Source organism: Chinchilla lanigera, unplaced genomic scaffold (assembly GCF_000276665.1).
Source record: "Chinchilla lanigera isolate Chin_1 unplaced genomic scaffold, ChiLan1.0 scaffold00142, whole genome shotgun sequence".
NCBI classification, from domain to species: domain Eukaryota; kingdom Metazoa; phylum Chordata; class Mammalia; order Rodentia; family Chinchillidae; genus Chinchilla; species Chinchilla lanigera.
The window spans coordinates 3,030,749-3,052,827 of NW_004955543.1; the positions used below are offsets into that span (position 1 = coordinate 3,030,749).

The following is a 22,079-nucleotide window of genomic DNA, read 5'->3' on the forward strand; positions in this document are numbered from 1 at the left end:
GAAAGCTTTTTCTGAATCTGTTTAGATGATCAAGTGGTTTCTGTCTTTGGCTCCAGTGATATGGCGTTTATAGATTTGCGAATATTGAACCAACCCTGCATTCCTGGAATGAATCCAACTTGGTTGTGATGTATGATTTTCTTGCTCATTTGCTGCATTCTATTTGCTAGTATCTTATTGCGTATCTTTGCATCTATATTCATTAAGGAGATTGGTCTGTAGTTCTCTTTCTTGGTTGGGTCTCTCTTGAGTTTTGGTATAATTGTAAATAGATGTTGGATTTTGTTGAAGAATTTTCCTACATCTGTTGAGGTGGTCATGTATTTTTTTTACCTTTGCTTCTGTTTATGTGACGTATTACATTTATTGATTTTTTTTTACATTGTACCATACATGTATCCATGAGGTCAGGCCAACTTGGTCATGATCTATGATTTTTGCATTAACCATTTGCATTCTGTTTGCAGGTATCTTTTTGAGGATTTTTGTATCTGTGTTCATTAAGGAAATTGGCTGCAGTTTTCTTTTTATATTAGTCCTTTTCCACTTTTCACATCAGGGTAATGCTAGTTTCAGAAATGAGCGTGGCAGTGTTCCTTTCCTTTCATTTTCATGAAATAATTTGAGGCATATTAGTGTTAGATCTTCCCTGAAGTTCTACTAAAATTCTGTCATAAATTCTTTGGGTCTTAGGCTTTTCTTAGTTTATAGTGTTTTTATTATTTTCTCTATTTCATTGCTTTTTATTGGTCTGTGTATAGTTTTTATGTCTTCTTGGGTCAGTTTTGGTAATTCATGTGTGTCTGAGAGTTTGTCCATTTGTTCTAGATTCTATAATGTATTGAAGTGTAAGTTTTTGAAATAGTTTCTTGCAATCCTCGGATTTATCAGTGTCTGTTATGATTTTGCCCTTTTCATTTGTAATTGCACTGATATGGTTCTTTTTGAAAAATTTGGCTAAGGGTTTAGCAATCTTTTTATCCTTTCAAGGAACAAACTTATTCTTTAATCCTTTGTATTGTTTTCTAGCCTGAATTTCATTAATTTCCACTCTGATCGGTATAATTTCTTTCCTTCTAGTAGTTTCAGATTTGGGTTGTTAATGTTTTGCTAGGAACTTGAGATGCATCATTAGGTTTTTTATTTGGGATGATTCTGTTCTTTTAATGTGAGCATTCACTGTTATAGCCTACCCTCTTAGAACTACTTTCATTATGTCCCATAGGTTTGGGTACATTGTGCTCATATTGTCAGTTGATTCTAGCAACTTTTAAATTTCTTCCCTGATGTCTTCTGTGACCGATTGTTTATTTAAGAGTGCATCATTTAATCTCCATTTGTTTGCATAGTTCCTGGTTTTCTTTTGCAAAAGAGTATTTCTAGTTTCATTGGGCTGTGATCCTAACTCTGCAAGGGATTATTTTCATCCCTTTATATTTATTTGAGCATACTTTACAACCTAAGGTATGGGCTATTTTGGAAAGAGTTCTTGCATGCTGCTCAAAAGAATGTGTATTCAGTTCTTGTTGGATGAAACACTGTATATATCTATAGATTCCATTGGTTCAATGATATGGATTAAGTCTGGTGTTTGTTAGTATTATCTTTTTATGCTGAATTTCTGGAATTTTGATGTGTCACGGAGATGTTCTTTTTGAGTTCTGGCTATTTGGGGTTCTATATGCTTTATTTATTTGAGAATTGTTTTTTCCCCCCAGCTTTGGAAAGATTTCTGCTATGACTTCAGTGAAAAAAGTTTTGTACCTTTTTAATGATCTTCTACTCTCACTTTTACTCCTATAATTTTTAGGTTTTTGAAAAATTTTTTGAGTCATCCATTAACTGTTAGATCCAGCTTCCATGGTATCTTGTTTGTAAGGTATCATTGAGTACATGATCTACTGCATCAACCTTGTTTCCAAGTTCTGACATTCTTCATTTTGGTCTTAACTGCTACACATACTTTCAGTTTTTCATGTCTTGGATTTCCACATGATTTCTTTTTATAATTATTAATTTGTTACCAAAGTGATCATTCATATTTTGTATTGGCTTAATTCAATCAGGTTATTGTTTGTGGCTTCTTTTAGTTCTCTGAGTATTTTATTAACTCCTTTATTTGGTAATTTAAATCCTCTGTAGACTCACTAAACTTGATATGAATTTGTTTGTTTCCTTAATCTCTTCACACACTGTAACCATTTGATTTTTAAGTTTTTTACCTGTAATTTCCTCTACTTCAGTGCCCATGAGGTCAGTTTTGGGGGATGTAAAGGTTTTCAGAGGCATCTTGTTACCTTGTTGTGGGTTTCTTTTTTGTTTTTGTGCTAAGAGTTGAAGATCAGTTAGAGGAGTAGAATTCTCTTGCTACTGTGGAGATCATTGTGATTAGTGTATGGGTCCCTGTGATGTGACCTTACCTTTGCTTATAGTTTCATGTTTATACAACCCTTCATCCCACTCAATGTAATAGTATCAGTCATGGTCACTCCATTGCAGAAGAGAACAACTGTTGATTATATTAGCATCTACAGAATCAACTATATATCAGTCATATAATTTAAAATTCGTTTTTAACAATTTCACAATTTTTTTTTCCAGAACCCAAGAAAGCAACTGATAAATGCTGATGACAAGTAGTCTGGGATGTAGAGGGTGAGGGAAAGAGTAAGGATGAACAAAGTTCAGAATGAAAGAAGAAAACAGATATAATAACAAGTGAAAGTAAGAAAAGAGATAGGACTTTGGCGATGTTATTTTTATATCTGGAATAAAACAGGCAATTTGAGACGTTATCTGTTGGGGTGTGGAAAAGGAAAAAGAGGGAGGGAAGTATACTGGGGGAAACTATAAGAGGGTTGGAACCAGTTAATAAGCTTAGAGGAAGCTTGTGTTTCAATCCTCTGCACACAATTTTTGGTGGGAGTTAACCTAATATGACCATGAAAGATACTATTTAAACTAAAATTAATCAATTCTTATTTATTTCATATATACGGACTGTATGTGTGTGTGTGTGTGTGTGTGTGTGTGTGTGTATATAAGATAAAAGAGGAAAAAGAGAGGGAAGTAAAACCACAAAAAAGACAGGGCCGGGGATATAGCTCAACAGCATAGCACCTGCCTAGCAAGCATGAGGTACTGAGTTCAATTCCCGGTACCAAAAATAAATAAATAAATAAATAAATAAATAAAACCACACAAAAAGACAGAGAAGAGTCCTTTCCAGGAGGACTGCTGAGCTTGCTCCTCAGTCTGTCCGCAGGCAGAACTTTGTTAGGTTTAGCCTTCCCACCTGTGGTCATGACTAGCTGGGTGGTTTTGTTTCTGTCCTATCATCAGACATCTTCAATTGTTTTTGGTGGGGGGTTGGGTGGGGGGTGACTGGGACTGATGAAGTACCTGATTCTCTAATGATCTCTGGATGGAGGACTTTTTCAACCCCTGACTTCTGTCTGTGGTGATCCCTGCAGCTGTTTATGCCTGTTCCTTCCATGCTGCTCCAGGAGAGTATGATACGCAACTGCCACTGATCCCACCACTCCTATCACTCTGCCAGCTACAAACTCTTTTGGCACCTGTCATACTTCCTGTCCATGTCTCTTACAGATTCTCCATCCAGCCTGCAGTTCAGTGGCAATGAGAGCTGAGTCGGGGAGAGCCCTTCTACTTAGCCTTCAGCAGAGCCAATGGGAGGGATATCATGAGCTCCTAGCTGAGCAGTTTTTAGCAAGCAGTGGAGTGGATCCTGCAACAGCACCGAGCTCTGTGACATTTGGAAGGCAGTATACACGAAACCCATGGGCATGGAGCTTGGTGGTGTTTGGGTGGTGGTAGGAGTGTGCCCACTCTACCACTGCTCTTCTCTGCTGCCGGATCACACTGGGCCCAGCTGCTCCACACCCCTGTCTCTTTTTCTGGTCCTTATCCAGAACCAAGCCCTTGTTTTTTTCTGTCCCAAGGGCTTCTCATTCCAAAGTCAGTCACCAGCCTCTGATTAATTTACTGGCTGGGGCTTTCCTTAGTCTCTAATCAGAAGGTTCTGTCTCCTCTGAATATTTTGGTCTGCGCTCCACTTCCCAGTGTGAAAAGAGGTAAGACACATAGGCCCAGAGTGCTCAGCTGAAATGGAATCACAGCCAACTTCTTCCCTCAGGGGTTTTGATACTTCCCAAGATGGCAAATTCACTGGAGCTGAGCTGTCACTGGTGTTGGGATTGAGAAACAACCCTGTTTTTTCTCCCAACACCCCTGATATTGGATACAGAACCTTCAGGTTGCCTTTCTGTGTCTAGGTTTTTGGTTTGCCCCCATTTGTAAGTATCTACAGATCCTGGTGTCTGCCTTCTTGAGTATCCTGTAATGCTCCTACCTCTAACCCACTATGATGGAGTCCTCCTAAATAAATATTTTAAAAAATACTTTCAGGAGCTAATAGGAGAACAATATTCAGATCCTAGAGCTTGTTGAATAGTTGATAGGATGAACATAAAAATTGTAATCTTTAAGATGAAAAAACCTATAAACTGGGCTTCCTCAAAATTCAAATATTTTCCTTTGCAAAATATTGTTAAGAGGATGAAAAGACAAGCTATAAATTGTCAAAAACTGTTTCCAAGACACATACCAAAGGCTTATATGTATAATATATAAACTCTTAAAACTCCACTTTTAAAAAGCAAGAAAGATTCGTTTGTAGTTCTCTTTCTTGGTTGGGTCTTTCTCTGGTTTTGGTATTAGTATGATGCTTGCCGTCAGAAATGAGTTAGGGAGAATTGCTTCTTTTTCAATTTCATTGAAGAGTTTGAGGAGGGTTGGTATTAAATCTTTGACTTTCTTGTAAAATTCTGCTGCGAATCCATCAGGGCCTGGGCTTTTCTTTTTTTAATCACGTTTTCAATGTCATTAATCGATACTGGGTTGTTCAGGAATTTCGTATCTTCTTGACTCAACCTTGGTAATTCGTACATATCTAGGAATCTGTCCATTTCTTCTGAGTTTTCTACCCTATGGGAGTAAAGATTTTCAAAGTAGGTATTAATGATCTTCTGAATTTCTGTGGAATCTGGAATAATTTCTTCCTTTTCATTCCTTATTGCATGAATCTGACTTCTTTCCTTCCTTTTCTTGATAAAGTTGGCTAGGGTTTTATCAATTTTATTGATTCTTTCAAAGAACCAGCACTTTGATCCATTTATTTTTTGGAGGGTTTTCTTTGTCTCAGTTGCATTAATTTCTACCCTAATCTTTATAATCTCCTCCCTTCTTTGAGTTTGGGCCTGACTTGTTCTTCTTTTTCTAAAAGTTTAAGATGCAGCATTAGGCTATTTATTTGTACTCTGTCTGCTTTCCTTACGTGTGAATTCACCGATATCAGTTTCCCTCTGAGGACTGCTTTCATTGCATCTTATAGATTCTGGTAAGTTGTATTTACATTTTCATGTGTTTGTAGGTATTTTTTAATTTCCTCTTTAATTTCTTCTGTGACCCATTGGTTGTTCAGGAGGTTGTTGTTTAATTTCCAAGTGTTTATGGAGTTTTTGGAGTTCCTTTTGTCGTTAATTTTCAGTTTCATTGCACTGTGGTCAGATAATATGCATAGGATAATTTCAATGCAAATTAAAACAACCTTGAGATTCCACCTTACCCCAGTAAGAATGGCTAGGATTAAGAAATCAACCAATAACAAATGCTGGCAAGGCTGTGGAGAAATAGGAACCCTTCTCCACTGCTGGTGGGAATGCAGACTGGTGAAACCACTGTGGAAATCAGTTTGGAGATTCCTCAGAAAACTAGGTCTAGAGGTCCCATTCAACCCAGCTATTCCCCTTCTGGGTATTTTCCCAGAAGATCTCAAAACATCCTATCACAGCGATATATGTCCACCTATGTCCATAGCAGCACAATTTGTAATTGCTAAATTGTGGAAGCAACCCAAATGTCCATCCACTGATAATTGGATAAGAAAATTGTGGTATTTTTATAGAATGGAATATTACACAGCTATAAAGAAAGATAAACTGGAGGCCTTTATAGGTAAATGGTCACAACTAGAGACCATACTCATAAGTGAAATAAATCAGACCTGCATGGGCAAGCACCGCATTGTCTCACTAGTGTAAAACCTGAAAGAGTTAATTTAAACTAGGAGGTATGACAGACATTGTGAAATGATAGGGAAACACTCAAGGGTAAAGGGCAAGTGGGATGGGGGAAAAGAGAAGGGAAAGAAGGAGAAATTTTGTACGTATGTATATACAGGATGGTTAACATAGTTGTTCTACTGTCTTCTTTTTCTTTGCTGAAAGAAACTGTCAATGAGGCCTTGATTGATCAGTATTGCATGTCTCTATTTGTTTTCATGAGAAACCACTTTGAAGATATCAATATGTAATACAACAAGCATTGTTAATTTCCTACCACTTTGTTTGTAACTGTATTGTCTGTACTGTTCTTTTGCTATTTTGTAAAAGGTTGTCTGTCTATTAATGTTTTCCTCCTTTTATTTTTAAAATGAAAAAAGTAAGAAAGAAAACAATCCAATTAGAAAATTGGCAAAGAACATGAAGAGGCATTTCATCAAAGAGGATATTTGGATGAGAAATAATCATATGTAGAGATGTTCAGCACCATTAACTATCAGGGAAATCTTGCAAATGAAAACCAAGTTAAATGCAAATTAAACCAAGTTTAATGCAAATTAAAACCAAGTTAAAATAATAATGCATGCCTGTGGCTAAAAAATACAGCAAATTCAGGCAAGGATTTGGAGAAACTATCATTGACATATTGCTGATAAAATGTAAAGTGGTATAACCTCTCTAGGAAAGTTTAATAGTTTATTATAAAACCAACATTCACTTACTCTAAGATCCAAAAATTGCACTCTTCAACGTTTATCCAAGAGAATTGAAAGCTTTCATACTAACACATACACACACTCACTCACATTTATACACACAAAAAATCTCACAGAAAACAAAACAAAAAAAAAACCATTGTACACACGTGTTTATAGAAGCTTTATTCACAATAGTCTTAAACTGAAAATGACCCATATATTTTTAGTGGGTAATACTTAAACTAAAGGCAGCACATCTGTATCATGGAATATTACTCAGCAATAAAAAGAAACAAACTGTTAAAGCACAGCAACTTGGACATATCTCAGAAACATTCTGGCTGTGAAAAAAAGCTAATCTTAAATTGTGACATACTGCATGATTCTATTTTTGTCATCTCAAAAACATAAAATTACAGAGTAGCTGCCAGGGATTAGGATTGGTGTGGGAAAAGGGGGTGGGTGGGACTTTTTCTTTTTGAGTTTGACAAAATTTATTGGTTATTTTAGTAAAGACATTTATCTCAGTCCTTTCTCTCTTCATCTTGACCTTAGATTAATTCATTTCATTTGGATCAAGAAGAGTATGTAGAAGAGGGATGTTACTTCAACAAACAGTAAAATGGACCAAAATGAATAGTTTACTTGGCTTACTTTAAATTTTAATGTGAAGGAACAACTTATTAGGCATATGCACAGGTTTCTTTTCTGGAGTTATTACCTATTAAAAGCAATCAGCAAGTAACTACCACCAATAAAATAGTCGGAAGCTACCTCCAAATTTAACGTAGGAATTTTGGAGGAAATCATTGTATCATTTTTCTTTTGTCCATGACTATGCTTTCAAAGATATATTTAACCTGTCACACTAAAAAAAGTCCATATACAACACAAAAATACAAAAAAATTCCCTACAATATACAAATCTAACAGTATATGTGATGAGTAGTTCCATAAAATATGTTTGAAGATGCATTTCTTTTTATTTTTAGTACCTGCAATATGCTTTGGAGAGGCCATTGGTCACTCTGTATATACTTAAAATAAACCATGTAATTGTTCTAATAAGAAATCCTATAGTGAGTTCAATTCAAATGAATTTAACAACTTAGTAACGTAAAGCTTAGAGGTACAGAAAATGCATCTTACTGTTTTCTATCTTTGTATAATGTTAATTTTTTGGTGTTTATACCTTTAAAAAGATAAAAACCAGCCAAATACTTAAGCATTATGTACATTTAAATTTTTGGTGGTGCTTTGTATTAAAAAAAACACAGCTTCCTTATGACTTGCTTCTAGTTCTGGTGAAAATGCTTATAGAAACTAGCTAATAAACAAAAACCAAGAGAAGCACATTCAAAATATTGACTTACTGTGGCAGCAAATGGCTGTTCTTTGAAGACTAATGAATGTAGACAAGACCATTAAGGTGAAGTGGGCTTTTTCAGGTACTCGATACTTCATATAAAAATTCTTTTTATTTTTTGTAAAACAGCTAAGCATCTGTATGATAGCAATGCAATACCTAATATATGTTGACTTGAAACAACACAAATGCCCATAAGGAAAATAAATCTCTATTTTAGTTTTATCTCAGTTTACTTTCAATCAGTAGTCTAGCAACATTTTCCTTTCAATATAATACTCCTTTCTCTACAAGGCTGTTCCTGGGAACCAGACAGTTTAGGAAACGATGGAGTTAATTTAGGAGTAACTGCTTGCAGTTTTAATTAGGCAGTAACTTTTTGCTTCCCTCTTAATGTGCTAATAGTTGTGTCTAAAAAATAATGCACTTCTTAAAAAGGTACCGTTTCTGGTTTCTTTATTATCTGTAACCTTTGGAAACTAATCATACAAAACTACAAAATTAGCAAATGTCTTCAAATCTGTATATGAAACATAAATTACCTCTAATTTCAAACTCATTAGTGTACCACTCAATTTTTTTAAAAAAAAGCAGTTCCAAAAATGTCTTATACCATTCTTTAAAAAATATGGCATTTAATTGTCTTGGTCATGGCCATTTCCAAGATGAGATTTTGTATTTCATTCCCATAGCTTTTGATTATCAGAAAAGCCTTACTTTCCTTTATTGAAAGAGGTTGGTATGGCTGAGGTTGGTATATCTCTTCTAATATTCTTCATCCTCATCTTTGCTTCTGGAGGCATTTCCTCTGGTTCGCTGTCTTCATTTCCTTTAAAAGCTGCTTCTAGTGAAAGGGTTTTTGGAGCAAGAGCTGGAACAGTTTCTTTAGGCTTACTTGATCCAAGTTTGATGGATATAGCTGATGCTTTCTTTGTTGTCTGACTACCAGTGGCAAATCCAAACTTGGAGATCTTTGTAGGCTTTGTTGAGAGGTTTGCAGCTGCTGCTTCAGCTGGTCGTTTCTCAGCGCCGCAACGGAAACTTTCCTCTCCATTACTCTGGAGGCTCCAGCTTGCTGGGGCTTCTCAGGCTTCTCCTCTCCCGCCTTTCCATCCGCCATTTTTAGTCCGCAGCTTCCCTTCTGGTGGGACTTCAAAAGGGGAAATCTTGGTGGTGATGTACTGGTTTTATATCTTGACTGTTGTAGTGATAAGAGATACTTTAAAGTGACATAGAACTGTATATGAGCCGGGGATATAACTGTATATGCGCCAGTGCCACAGCACCTGCCTGGCAAGCAGAAGGTCCTAAGTTTGATTCCCTGTACCAAAAGAAAAAAAAAAGACTATATATGCATGTTGTATCAGTGTCATTATAATCAGTTAGATTTTGTATTGCAGTTGCATAGATACAACCATTTGAAGTGGATGAAAGGTATATCTTTGCAATTTCTTGTGTATCTCTATTTCAAAATTAAATGGTTTCTAAAACTTTAAAAGTAGTAGAATTAATAAAATAATTCTAAAAGCAGCTGGAAAACAGCTCTGTTTTCAAAATCATGTCTTAAATAATAGCTGGTTGGATACCACTGGTGCTAACACTAAACACTAGACATTGAGCGCTGGCTCTGTTACCAGTTCTGTCCCTAGAAATTCTGTTTTCTTGTGACTGTTGCCCCCCCCCCCACAGCTATGGTAGTGAATTCCATATTGCTGGAGGTTTTTTGGTGCTGGGATTTTTTTGTTTTGTTTTGTTTTGTTTGTTTTTGGGGGTGTTTGGTTATTTGAAACAGGGTCTCATTGTATGGTTCAGGCTGGCTTTGAGTTTACTATGTAGCTCAGGCTGATGTCAAATTCACAGCAGTCTTCCTGCTTCAGCCTCCCAAGTGCTGGGATTACAGGTATGTGCCACCGCCCCATCTGGATTTTTTAAATCCCTCCTTTCAAAGTGTTAGGTGAAAATTGTGACTGCAGTGAAGAGGTTGACTCACCAGATCTAGAATGTTCAAACCCTGGCATTCCAAAAAAAAAAAAAATGCCTTTTACAAAAAAGATCTGGCTCTTGGGAGATAACCTGTAAACGCTTAGAATATTATGCTTTTGTTTGCTTAGAGCCTTGAGCCATAATAAACAGTTAATGCTAACAGTATGGTTTATGGTGGGAGGTTCAGCTGCAAGGTCTTGGTTTTGACTCTGGATAGTCTGGAGACTGAAAAACGAAGGTCAGCTATGCAGATTCTCCATGCATACCTGTCCAACTGACCCTTAATAAAATTACTGGGCACCAAGGCTTGGGTGAACTTCTCTAGTTGACAAAACGTTTTGCATTTTTTGTTTGTTTGTTTCTTTGAGATAGGGTCTCTATGTAGTCCAGGCTGGCCTTGAACTCACTATGTAGCCCAGGCTGGTCTGGAATTCATGGCAGTCATCGTGCCTCAGCCTCCCAAGTGCTCAGATTACAGGTGTGTGCCACTGTGCCCAGCTCTGTATGTTTTCATATATCATTGGTAGAAGTTAGCTCAAACTCTTTCAGAGAGGACGACTAGAAACCCATACCTGCTCTGTTCTGTACTCTGCTTATGTAAGTTACCCTTTGTTGATTTAATCTGTATTCTTTCACCATAATAAACCATGTCATGTCTGTAACACATTTTCTCAGTTCTGTGAGTCCTTCCAGTGAATCACTGCCTCCAGGAGTAATCTTTGGGAGCTCGCCTTGCTGGTAAATCCTAGATCACATTCTCACCACTGCCGAGGCCAGGTGAAGAAGTTAATATCTGACCTTCGTTGCATTTACAATTGGCACTATTGTGTAATATGAAGTATATATGCTATATTACCCTATTAAAATGTGAAAAATTGAAATACATCTGGCCCCAAGAATTTTCAATAAGACCTGTAGGACTGTATATAGAACTTCTGAAAGTCAGTAAGATTAAGACAACCCAAACAAAATATAAGTGAAAGACTTACACATGCACTTCACAAAATAATTAATATGTCCATTGCTAATAAAACTGTTCAATGACATTATGTATAAGAAATATAATTCAAAATCACAAGGAAATGACAGTACATGTCAGGTTGGCAAAAATTTGGACAGGTTTTATAATACCAAGCCATATAGAGTATATTTTAGACATGTGGTATAACCAGAAATTAAAAAATACTTACAAATTAAAATAAAGATGTGTGCATAGGTATTTTGATTACAGTGAATGTTATTTGTATGTTCCCCTCTTTTCAAAAATCTTAAAACTGAAAGGAATGCCTGCCTGGGGCAATGTTTGAATGCATTGTAGTACATATTTATCATGGAATGTGATGCACCCATTTAAAAGAATAAATCAGAGGCAGATTACTATTAAATAAGATCAAATGCATAAACGTCTATATACTGTGTAATTTTTGCAAAGCAGTAAAACATTATTTATTGAGCATGAAAAGATAAAAAAATGTTATTAACAATGCATGCCTGGGAGGCAAATGTAGGAGTTAAGAAAGAAGGCAGTTTAAAATATTTGTGACATATTTATCATCCCACTGATGTAAGAACAAATATATATGCATAAAACTATTTTGTAGTTTATGAAAATGTTGCATAAAATCTTGGCAATTATTTCAAAGTTTGAGATTTGGAATAATTTATTAATTTCTAAAATTCTTAGATAATATTTGAATTTTTAATTATGCAATTCAGTAATGAATATGTATTATTGATATGATGAAAATAAGTAGATTTATCACAGGACAAAATAGTGTCTTTCAGGTTTCTTGCTTTAGCAATTGGGTGGACAGTGATTCATTCATCAAACAAATATTTAGTGAGCACATAAAATGTACCAGGTATTGTTCTAGGCACTAGGGATACCACAGTAAAACAGACAGCAATCTGTCTCCTTAAGCTTACATTCTAATGTGGAGACAGTGGTATAACCAAAGGACATAGATGGTGGGGAGAAGGATATTTACAAGGGACTCAATCTGGGATTTGCTAACTTTCAGAATACTGAGAGATATCTATTTGGAGAGTATAGATAGGCAGTTGGGTTACATGTTTAGAATTCAGAGGCCAAGGGAAGGACTGGAGATACAGATATGGAAGAGATAGCATATAAAGTGGTGTTTCAGACCTCCTTTCTTGAGTCCGATCACGTCCCACTGCAGACACTGTATAGAGGAAGTGCTGAGGAAAATCAGGCAGCTGACAGGAGGTTGCTATGCAACAGATGAGGAAAGTCATCCAGCCAGGCAGAATGGCTGTTGGCCCTTGGGAAGTACATGCTGCAGTTCCTCCTAGCATTAGCTTCCTTTCATATACAGGCTGCTGGCAGGAGCTCGTGCCAGAACAAGTGACAAATGCACAGGGATTTACCTGGGATTTTGGAAAAGTATCAGTTCAATTAAACTTACCTCACATCCATGTGTCCTTTTCTTTTTGCATTTCTCCAGTCCTGGAAGCACAGCAAGTAGCCTGTGTGTTCTTGGGTAGGACCCACTGACTGTGCTTCCCATTTTGCATATTGAGAAACCAGTTGAGTGATGTTGACTGACCCAAGGCAGCTCACACAGCCAGGGACAGACAGGCTGGGCGCTTCACCCTGGAATTGTGAAGCTCAGCGCAGCTGCTTTCCACAAGATTGGGGCTTCCCCAGGCTCCAGCCCTGGAAGGAACCGGGGCCTGCCACGGAGCATGCACACAAGCACCTGATTGTTCCGGCAGCTCCACTGGGCACCAGGAAGGACATGGGGGTAGATAGTGTGATGGTATCTGTGATAGCGGAGAGGTCTGACAGTGGAAACAGAGTGGACCCCACGGAGCAAGTCCCACACCTGGATGGGCCCACATAGAGCTCAGAGGGTGATGTAGGCCTCCTAGAGAACAAATCTTGCTTGTTTGGGGCAGATACTGGGATGAGGAAGGCCAGTCATTCAGAAAAAGAGAGGGTACCTTGATTTACCGGCCGGCACTAGCAAAATGTAGCCTTTTTTTGGAGTGGGGAGTGTACTGGGAATGGAACTGAGGACCTCATGCTTGCCAGGCAGGTGCAGCGCCACTGAGCTAAATCCGCGGCCACTGCATGGGTTCTTTTTTTTTTTTTCCCCAGTACCGGGAATCGAACTCAGGACCTCGCCCTCGCCAGGCAGGCGTTGTGCTGCTGAGCTAAATCCCCAGCCCTGCCATGGGCTCTTTTAATCAGGATCTCAGACCCAAATTTTGCATTTCCTGTTTACTGGCCCAGGGCTCTTATCTGGTTCATGGGTTGTGTCTATGCCTCAGCTTTCTTATCTGTGAAATGTGGATGTTGACATCCCTTTTTCCGATCTGTTGTGAGAGACAGACAAGCCTCAACACAGATCCTGCTATGAGGTACAAGCTGTACCTTTCTGTCTGCTCTTTCTCCACCCCACAGTAAATGTTTCCATGGCAGTAACTGCAGAAAGGACTGTAGAGAAGCTAATGTTCTGAGTCTGGGACATAGTGAGGGGGAACATGTAGAGCCACGTGCCACGCAGTTACTTTACTACCCCTATAGCATGTAGTCTCCTGGGCTTTCTGTTTCCTTGGTTGCCAAGTGGATGAATTTAGCAGAAGTCTAGCACTTACTGCCATTAGAAACCCCCCTACCGACCCACCCCCACACAGAAACCACCTTAATAGTGACCTAAGTGGTTGCTGCTATTCAAGGGGGGTGGAGGTTTCTGTGGACCTGACTGGAAAGGACTTGAGTAGAAGAGGGACAGAAAAGAGATCCATTGGGGAAACCTAGGGAGCCAGTGTGTGGGGCACGGTGCATCTGTTGGGGGAGGGGATGCAGAGGACAGGGAGGAACCCTTGAACATTGTCGACCTGGTCGGTGGTGGGATGATGTGTTGGCAAAGGGGCGGGGCCTCCTTCCAATGCACATGCGCATTGTGGTCTCCGGATTGGCGCTTTTGTTGGGAAAGCAGGCGCGACTCTTTTGAACCGGTAGCGCTTGCGCATGCGTGCGGAGGCCTGAGGCGGTGGGTGGTATATTAATCTAAGAGGCGGGGTCGACTAAGCTGCCGCGTTGGCATTTTCTCCTGGTGAAGGAAAGAGTACGGCTGCTGAGAGCCCAGCCCAGCAATCCCGGTCCTCTGAGTCGTGAAGAAGGGAGGCAACGAGGGGGTTAGGGTTGGGGCCTGAGGCAAGGTGAGATTAGCCCACAGATAGGACATTTGCTCCTTGTTACGGTACTTTTCCCAATTTTTATTCTGGTCCCTTTACCTAGGATTGTGAACTCCCTTCTGCTGCCTGTACCCTGATTCACATCCCCCACCCGACCCTTCCTGATTTGGAACCCCAGTTCTCTCTGAACCCTTGTCCACTCCCTCCCGTCGTTCCTTACAGAATTTTCACGGATTTGTGAACCATAGTATGTACGGTTAAAAGGCTCCTCTTCATTCAAAACCTCCATTCAACTTCCCAAATACAAATCCCAAGCCCCATTACCTGGCTTCAGAACTCTTTGGTCTCCCCACCCCCGATTTGAAGCTTTTCCCTGTCAGCCTCTCAAGATTAAGAATCATTAGGCCGCCGGTTCAGTTTTCCCGCTCCGACCCAGCCCGTTTCTCTACGTATCCAGCACGTACCTCATCAGCCCCCACAATCAAACCACACGTGCTTGCATACACACACACACACACACACACACACACACGCGCGCGCGCACAGTTAGTCCCCTGTATTTACCTTCTGAAGTATAACACCTAGCTCCTTTCCCACAACCCCTAGGCTCCGCTCTAGCCAGAGGGACCGGAGCCATGGCTCAGAAAATGGACTGTGGTGCGGGGCTCCTCGGCTTCCAGGTGAGATCTTTGTTCCCTGCCCCCACCATTTCCTTAGCAGACGGTACCCCCCGCCCTCGGGCCCCTTTGGTTGCCCAGTCGCCAGGATTTGTCGTTTTAGCGTGCCTAGACTTCGTCTTTTTTTTTATAAAATTCTCAGCGTTTGTGGAAGGGGGAGGGGCGTCCCTTTTCAACCAGCAGTCCCTGCTTAGAGAGAGAGGAGACCCTGTTAGTAGTCAGGGCAATTTGCCTAGAGAATGTGGGTTGATAAGGAACCAATTTTTTCCACAGTCCCAACTTCTGTGGAGCAGTGGGTTGCCCCCTTTCCCAAGCTCCTGACTCCACCCTCCCTTTCTCCTACATTCCCCAGCCTGTGCGACCCCCCCACAACTCTGCCTCAAGTCCTGAGCTCCCACAGCAAGCCTCATTGGCTCTACCCAAAGCCCACTTCTCCTTCAGTGCCCCTACCCTGCTCCAGTTCGTGTCACACCGCCTAGTCCTTCTTGTCCCTTCCCTCAGCCTTCCTGAGCACGGTTTATATCTACCTCCCCACTTCGACCCTTGTGTGCCCCCTACTCTGTCTGGGTCCTTCTGCGTTTGCACCAACCACTACCTGCAACTCTCCTGCTGTGCTGCGCCTCTCCGGCTCCAGCTTCTGAGGCCCACAGATTTATTCCCTCCCCCTCCTCCTGTATTTACAGGCTGAGGCCTCTGTAGAAGAACGCACCTTACTTATGCAGAACTTGATGGAGGCGATCCAGATCTCAGAAGCTCCACCTACCAGCCAGGCCGTGGCAGCTGTCAGTGGGCAGAATGTTAGTCCCCAGTGTTCACAGCCCCCAGCTGCCAATGAGATGGCTGATGTTCAAGTTTCAGCAGCTGCCACAAGGCCTAAAACAGCCTTTAAAGCCCGGAATGCCACCACAAAAGACCCTAATGATGTCAACGATTTTGCTAAGGCCCATAATGCCAAGGAATTAGCCAGTACCCGACCCAAGGCAGCCTTTAAGCTCCAGAATGCCATTCTAAAGGGCCCAAATGCTGCCTATGATTTTTCCAAGGCAGCAGCCACAGGTGAAATGGCTACTAGTGACTGTGAGATTGCCTTATTTAAGGCCCAGGATGTCACTACTAAGGTGGGCTCATATCCCAACAGTAGTTTCTCTGGGTCTCCCAATGCCAATGAGATGGTCGCTAACCAACCTCAAACTGCCTTCAAGGCTTGGAATAATACCACTAAGGCCCCTGTAGCTGCTAGCCAGACCTACAGTCACAATGTAAACCGAGCCAGAATGGCCACTTCCCAGACCAATGCAAGTATCTTTGAACCTGATGGTGCAGCTGCACAGACATCAGCAGATGGTTTCCTGGCTCAAAATTTGGAGTCCCGGACAAGGGGCAAGAGAGCCCGAAAGGTGAGATCCCTGCTAGCTTCATTTTTCTTCAGGCTTCTTGTTTTTTTCTAAATGAAATTTTTTCTAAATGAAACAAAAGTACATGTAACTGCCTGTATCCAGCTAGGCTGCAGGAGATCTTGAGGTGAGCCTTTATTTGTATTCGCTGAGTATTCACAAACTGATGGGAAGACAGTAAATGCACACAGATAACAAACCTGTGTGTAACTCATGTTACATTTCGGTAGCAGCCACCATGTGTTAGGTCTTGGGCTAGGCACGCTCCTAAGGGCCTTATTATTAAATCTTCCTTGCTAGGGATCATAGTCTGTTTTACAGAGAGGGAAACTGAGTCCCAGAAAGATGAAATAACTTCAGTGATTTGTTCAGGGTGCTGTAAGTAGAGCCACTAGTGGACATAGGAAAAGGACAAGCCACAAGCCCCACCCTTGGGTTTCTCTTGGTCTGGTTTGGAGATGAAGTTCCTGCCTGGAAGACAGTGAACAATAAGCTCATGACTCAGGGTGACCAATGGCCAGTAAGTCAGGCTGTCATTACAGGTCAGGATTTAGGGGAGTTTCTTGGAATAGCGAGGGTGAAGACACAGAACCAACTAGTGACCGTGGATGTTTCTTTTGTCTGATGTTCCAGATTAATAACTTGAACGTGGAAGAGAACAGCAGTGATCAGAGGCGGGCCCCACTGGCTGCTGGGACCTGGAGGTCTGCACCAGTTCCAGTGACCACTCCAAACCCACCTGGTGCACCCCCTAATGTGCTCTGGCAGACCCCGTTGGCTTGGCAGAACCCATCTGGTTGGCAAAACCAGCCAGGCAGGCAGGCCCCACCAACACGTCAGAGCCCCCCAGCTAGACAGGCCCTGCCATCCTGGCAGAACCCAGTTGCATGGCAGAATCCAGTGATCTGGCCGAGCCCCATTATTTGGCCTGGTCCAGTTGTCTGGCCACACCCCATTGTTTGGCCTGGCCCAGTTATCTGGCCACACCCAGTAGCTTGGCAGAATCCACCTGGATGGCATACTCCACCTGGATGGCAGAACACACCAGGCTGGCGCGGCCCTCCGAACTGGCAAGGCCCTTCTGATTGGCCGTTACCTCCTAACTGGCCACTGCCACCAGAGTGTCCACTTCCCACTGAATGGCCACTTCCACCTGACTGGATCCCTGCAGATTGGCCAGTTGCACCTGACCGGCAGAACCTGCGGCCCTCGCCTAATCTCCGACCCACCCCCAACTCACGTGCCTCACAGAACCTGGGTGCCCCACCACCCCGAGATGCAGCCCTTCTTCAGGAAAGAGTAAGAGCTATGCCTCCCTACTTCTCTCTCACTTTTTTGTTGTTTCTCTTTTGTGTTCCTTATATTTATAATAAACTGTTTTCTGTAAATATCTTATAATTTAAATGAGTTTCTTCTCTCCCAGGCAAATAAGTTAGTCAAGTACCTGATGCTTAAAGACTACACAAAGGTGCCCATCCGGCGCTCAGGTAGGCAGCTAGTATCCCTCCCCCAAACTCTGTCTTTCCCCTCCCTATTTTCTGTGGGCATACCTTTTCTTATACTATATCCCTTCTCATTCTGGCCTCTTGCTTCCGTCTGGTTCTCCCTTTCCCATGCTTGAGGACCTTTGCTTATTATCCTTGGCAGGGTTTGCAAAGTGGCCAGGGAGTCGCCCCCATTTAACCCAGGTCTTCTTTCCTCTCTCCTGCAGAAATGCTGAGGGATATCATCCGAGAATACACTGATGTTTATCCAGAAATCATTGAACGTGCATCCTTTGTCCTGGAGAAGGTGAGGAGGCAGCCCTGAGGGACAGGAATGATAAAGAAAGTCTTGATTTTAAAGATTTATGGAATTCCTACTGGAGGTTTAGGATAAGTCTCATAAGGAAGTGAGTAACTGCTTATGCTAAATCTCATATTTTTTTTGGGTTCCTGTAGAAATTTGGGATACAACTGAAAGAAATTGACAAGGAAGAACACCTGTACATTCTCATCAGTACCCCTGAGTCCCTGGCTGGCGTACTAGGAACGTAAGATGGGAAATGAGGTGGAACATGGCCTTTCTCAGTGATATCCATCCCCCCGCCCCCCGGGAGTTTCAAATAGGTCAAGGTGCAGTGTTCAGTGTTACATAGTGGGTCGTGAGCAGAGCTGGGGTATAATTCTCCCCCTAACTTAGAAATAAGGGGAAGTTAGATGGGTAAGCTGGCTGGGGTGTCTCATACAAATGGCTGATGGAAATACATTATTTTTATCCTTAACCTCCTTTAGGACCAAAGACACACCCAAGCTGGGTCTCCTCTTAGTGGTTCTGGGTGTCATCTTCATGAATGGCAACCGTGCCAGTGAGGGTGAGTGGCTGGACTTACAGCTGGGGGTTGGCCATAGCCTGATTTCCATGCTCATTTTTCGTGCCTTATCTCCTCTTGCCTCCCATTGCAGCTGTCCTCTGGGAGGCACTACGCAAGATGGGATTGCGTCCTGGGTATGATGAGACTCTGTCATCTCTTACCTATTTGAATCATCCTTTGGCAATGGGATTGTTCCAGGATTGCATTAACCTGGTGGTTTGGGGGTTTGGTTTGGAGAGGCCCAGAGCCCAGGGATGTGACCTGGGTGGAAGGGGAAGTAGTCCTAAACTCTCTGCCTCCTTTTTCATTTCTGATCTTGCGCTGGAAAGCTCTCTGCTTTTCTTTGAGCAAAATCATAGTGTCTCTCTCTCTTTTTCTCTCTCTCTCTCTCTTTCTTTTTTTGGTTACTATCAGGGTGAGACATCCTCTCCTTGGAGATCTGAGAAAACTTCTTACTTACGAGTTTGTAAAGCAGAAGTAAGTGATACCTAAGGAGCTTTTTCTGGTCCTCATGATTCTGTATGTTGGTCTGCCTCAGAAAGCCCTTCTGAAGCTAATTTCTTAAGCTACACCTGTTTGTATGCTCATAGAAGCTCAAAGAGTGCTTATTGTGAGTACTCCTTTAGGTTGAGTTTTTCTGTTTTATAGCTGTCTTACAAGTAACTGAAGTATACCCACTGTGTTCATGGCAGACATTCCCAAGACTGGGCCAGGTAGAGGATTTTGCACTGTGGTGTGATCATGACAATGAGCCTGTGGCTCATTGACAAGTAAGAATCTGGAGCTAGAGGGAGTGAGATTAGTGGTGTCCTTTCTGTGACCCAGCACAAGCCTCCCTTGTTAATGTTCCTGGGTGCCATATCAAGTATACTTTTAATCATCACTGTGGAGTACATTCCTTCTTATTTTAAAAAAGCTCCCTATAAAACAACACACTGTGTCACACAGCTCTGAATGATTGCCTGGTGTAGAATCACTGGCACAGAAATTCAGAAGTCTGATTGTTAAGGGGTAAATACCCTGGTTGTGGTTAGGAATGAGTCTAGAATAAGAGAATTGCTACCTGAAATCAGAAATTTCAAAATCTTAGATTATTATGTATTAACGGATGGACTACCATTCTGCCTGGGTAGGTAACACAGACATTTCTGCTCTTTCAGATACCTGGACTACAGACGAGTGCCCAACAGCAATCCTCCTGAGTATGAGTTCCTCTGGGGGCTCCGTTCCTACCATGAGACCAGCAAGATGAAAGTGTTAAGGTTCATTGCAGAGGTAATGAAACTGCTCCATAACTCATAGCAGCTGGGAAAGGGCCAGAAAAGGAATGAGATCATAGATACGTTGTCATTATATGTAATAACACAAAATAAAGTGCTTGATACATATTCGGTGCTTGGTATGTATTAACTAATACTATTATGGGTTTTGTATTTTTTCCTTTTTTCAGATATTTTTTATGTTTTTGTTGTTTCTAGGCTTTACTAAAGCATAATTGACAAAAATTGTATATACCTATCAAGTATGCCATGATTTTTTTCTGCTAATTTTTTTTATTTTTCATTTATTTATTTTTGACTGAAAATTATACATAATGTTTTGATAATATACGTGTCTATATTATGGAATGATTAAATCAGGCAAAGTAACTGTCATACATACCTTACATATTTAACATTTTTTGGTGATAAAAACATTTAAAGCCAACTCTTAACAATTTTCAAATATGCAGTACATAATCGTTAACTATAGTCATCATCATATACAATAGATCTGCAAATTTATTCATCTTATCTAATTGAAACTTAGGGGCCCTTAACTATCCCACTCCATCGCAGGCCCTGGCAGCCACCATTCTGCTCTACTATGAGTCTGACTTGTTTTGTACTCCGCATATAAGTGAGATCTTTCTGTTTCTAGTTTATCTACTTAACACCATAATGTCCTCCAACTTCATTCATATTGTCACAAATGGCAGGATTTCCTTCTTCTAAAGGATGAATGATATTCCATTGTGTATATATACTACATTTTCATTATCTGTTCATTTGTTGGTGGGTACTTTGATTCTATATCTTGGCTATTGTTGAATAGGTTTTTGGTTTTTGTTTCTCATCTCAGGTTCAGAAGAGAGACCCTCGTGACTGGACTGCACAGTTCATGGAGGCTGCAGATGAGGCCTTGGATGCTCTAGATGCTGCTTCGGCTGAGGCTGAAGCCCGGGCTGAAGCAAGAACCCGCATGGGCATTGGAGATGAGGCTATATCTGGGCCCTGGAGCTGGGATGACATCGAGTTTGAGCTGCTGACTTGGGATGAAGAAGGAGATGTGGGGGATCCCTCTTCCAGAATCCCATTTACCCTCTGGACCAGACACCACCAGAATGCCCACTCCAGATTTCCTCAAACCCCCGCTGGTCCTATTATTGGTCCTGGTGTTACACCCACTGCCAACTTTGCTGCCAACTTTGGTGCCATTGGTTTCTTCTGGGTCGAGTGAGGCATTGGGTAGGTATATCACTTTGGGTTGAGCAGACTGGGTGATACAGGGTTGAAGGGGTTGCATTTATGTGCATGAGCTAGGAGTCATATTAGAAACCTGTGGTGGGGAGATGAGGAAAGTATAGGAAAGCACTGTTTGGTATTTATGTTCCTTACTATTCGGTAATGTATATCATTGAATTTTTACTTTTTCTTATATTCACAGATATTGCTCATCAGTTGCAATAGTCCTTCCCCTGAGTGAGGCTGAAGCCTCAGATTTCTTCTAAATACAACTATCTAGAGAGCCACATCCTGTTGACTGAAAGTGGCATGCAAGAGAATATATTTGCTGTTACTGTCCGTTGCTTTTTTTTCCTCGTGTGCTGTTAAGTTTTGGGATCAGAAATAAACGTTGAAACTGCAAAGTGAATTAGATGTGCATCCCTTTTTTCTATATTCAGGGAGAGATCAACACATTTAATGGGAGAAGACATCGGCTCTAGCCTGAAGGGCTGATCAGCATTCGACAGGTGAAAATGTGGATAGATCCAGCTAATGGATTGGGGGCCAAAAGAGGGATCAGTGAACACAAGTGTTACTGAGACCCAAGAACTAGTATGGTTTATTCAGTAAATATCACGTAAGTAACTCACATGTGATAGATATACTGGTGCATATTCTGAAATAACTGACACTGAGAAAAACAGCATAATAAAGGAAGGTATAGGTAGGTAAGTGCACAGGTAGTTGCATTTAAGAGGACCAAAGAGGCAGAATTCCAGGTGATGACAAGGTTCGGAGAGTGGAGAGTTGAA

At 41.1% G+C, this 22,079-nt stretch overlaps 1 protein-coding gene across 3 annotated transcripts in view; it reads left to right on the forward strand.

Annotated features, from left to right (window-relative positions):
• The window catches only part of LOC102019960 (melanoma-associated antigen D1), a 112,483-nt gene extending 90,789 nt beyond the window's left edge, over positions 1–21,694 (forward strand). The window contains exons 1-13 of one of the 3 annotated variants that reach the window (XM_013508174.1): positions 14,236–14,381; positions 14,964–15,037; positions 15,718–16,431; positions 17,062–17,727; positions 17,852–17,915; positions 18,140–18,219; positions 18,369–18,460; positions 18,702–18,781; positions 18,873–18,915; positions 19,196–19,258; positions 19,942–20,056; positions 20,903–21,288; positions 21,488–21,694. In XM_013508174.1, the coding sequence (XP_013363628.1) occupies positions 14,993–15,037; positions 15,718–16,431; positions 17,062–17,727; positions 17,852–17,915; positions 18,140–18,219; positions 18,369–18,460; positions 18,702–18,781; positions 18,873–18,915; positions 19,196–19,258; positions 19,942–20,056; positions 20,903–21,280 (2,340 nt within the window). In that variant the 5' untranslated portion in view covers positions 14,236–14,381; positions 14,964–14,992 and the 3' untranslated portion in view covers positions 21,281–21,288; positions 21,488–21,694. Of the gene's footprint in view, positions 1–14,235; positions 14,382–14,963; positions 15,038–15,717; positions 16,432–17,061; positions 17,728–17,851; positions 17,916–18,139; positions 18,220–18,368; positions 18,461–18,701; positions 18,782–18,872; positions 18,916–19,195; positions 19,259–19,941; positions 20,057–20,902; positions 21,289–21,487 lie in introns of those variants that run through there. The other 2 variants (XM_005411362.2, XM_005411363.2) reach the window with 2 other exon arrangements.
• The last annotated feature ends 385 nt before the right edge of the window (positions 21,695–22,079 follow it).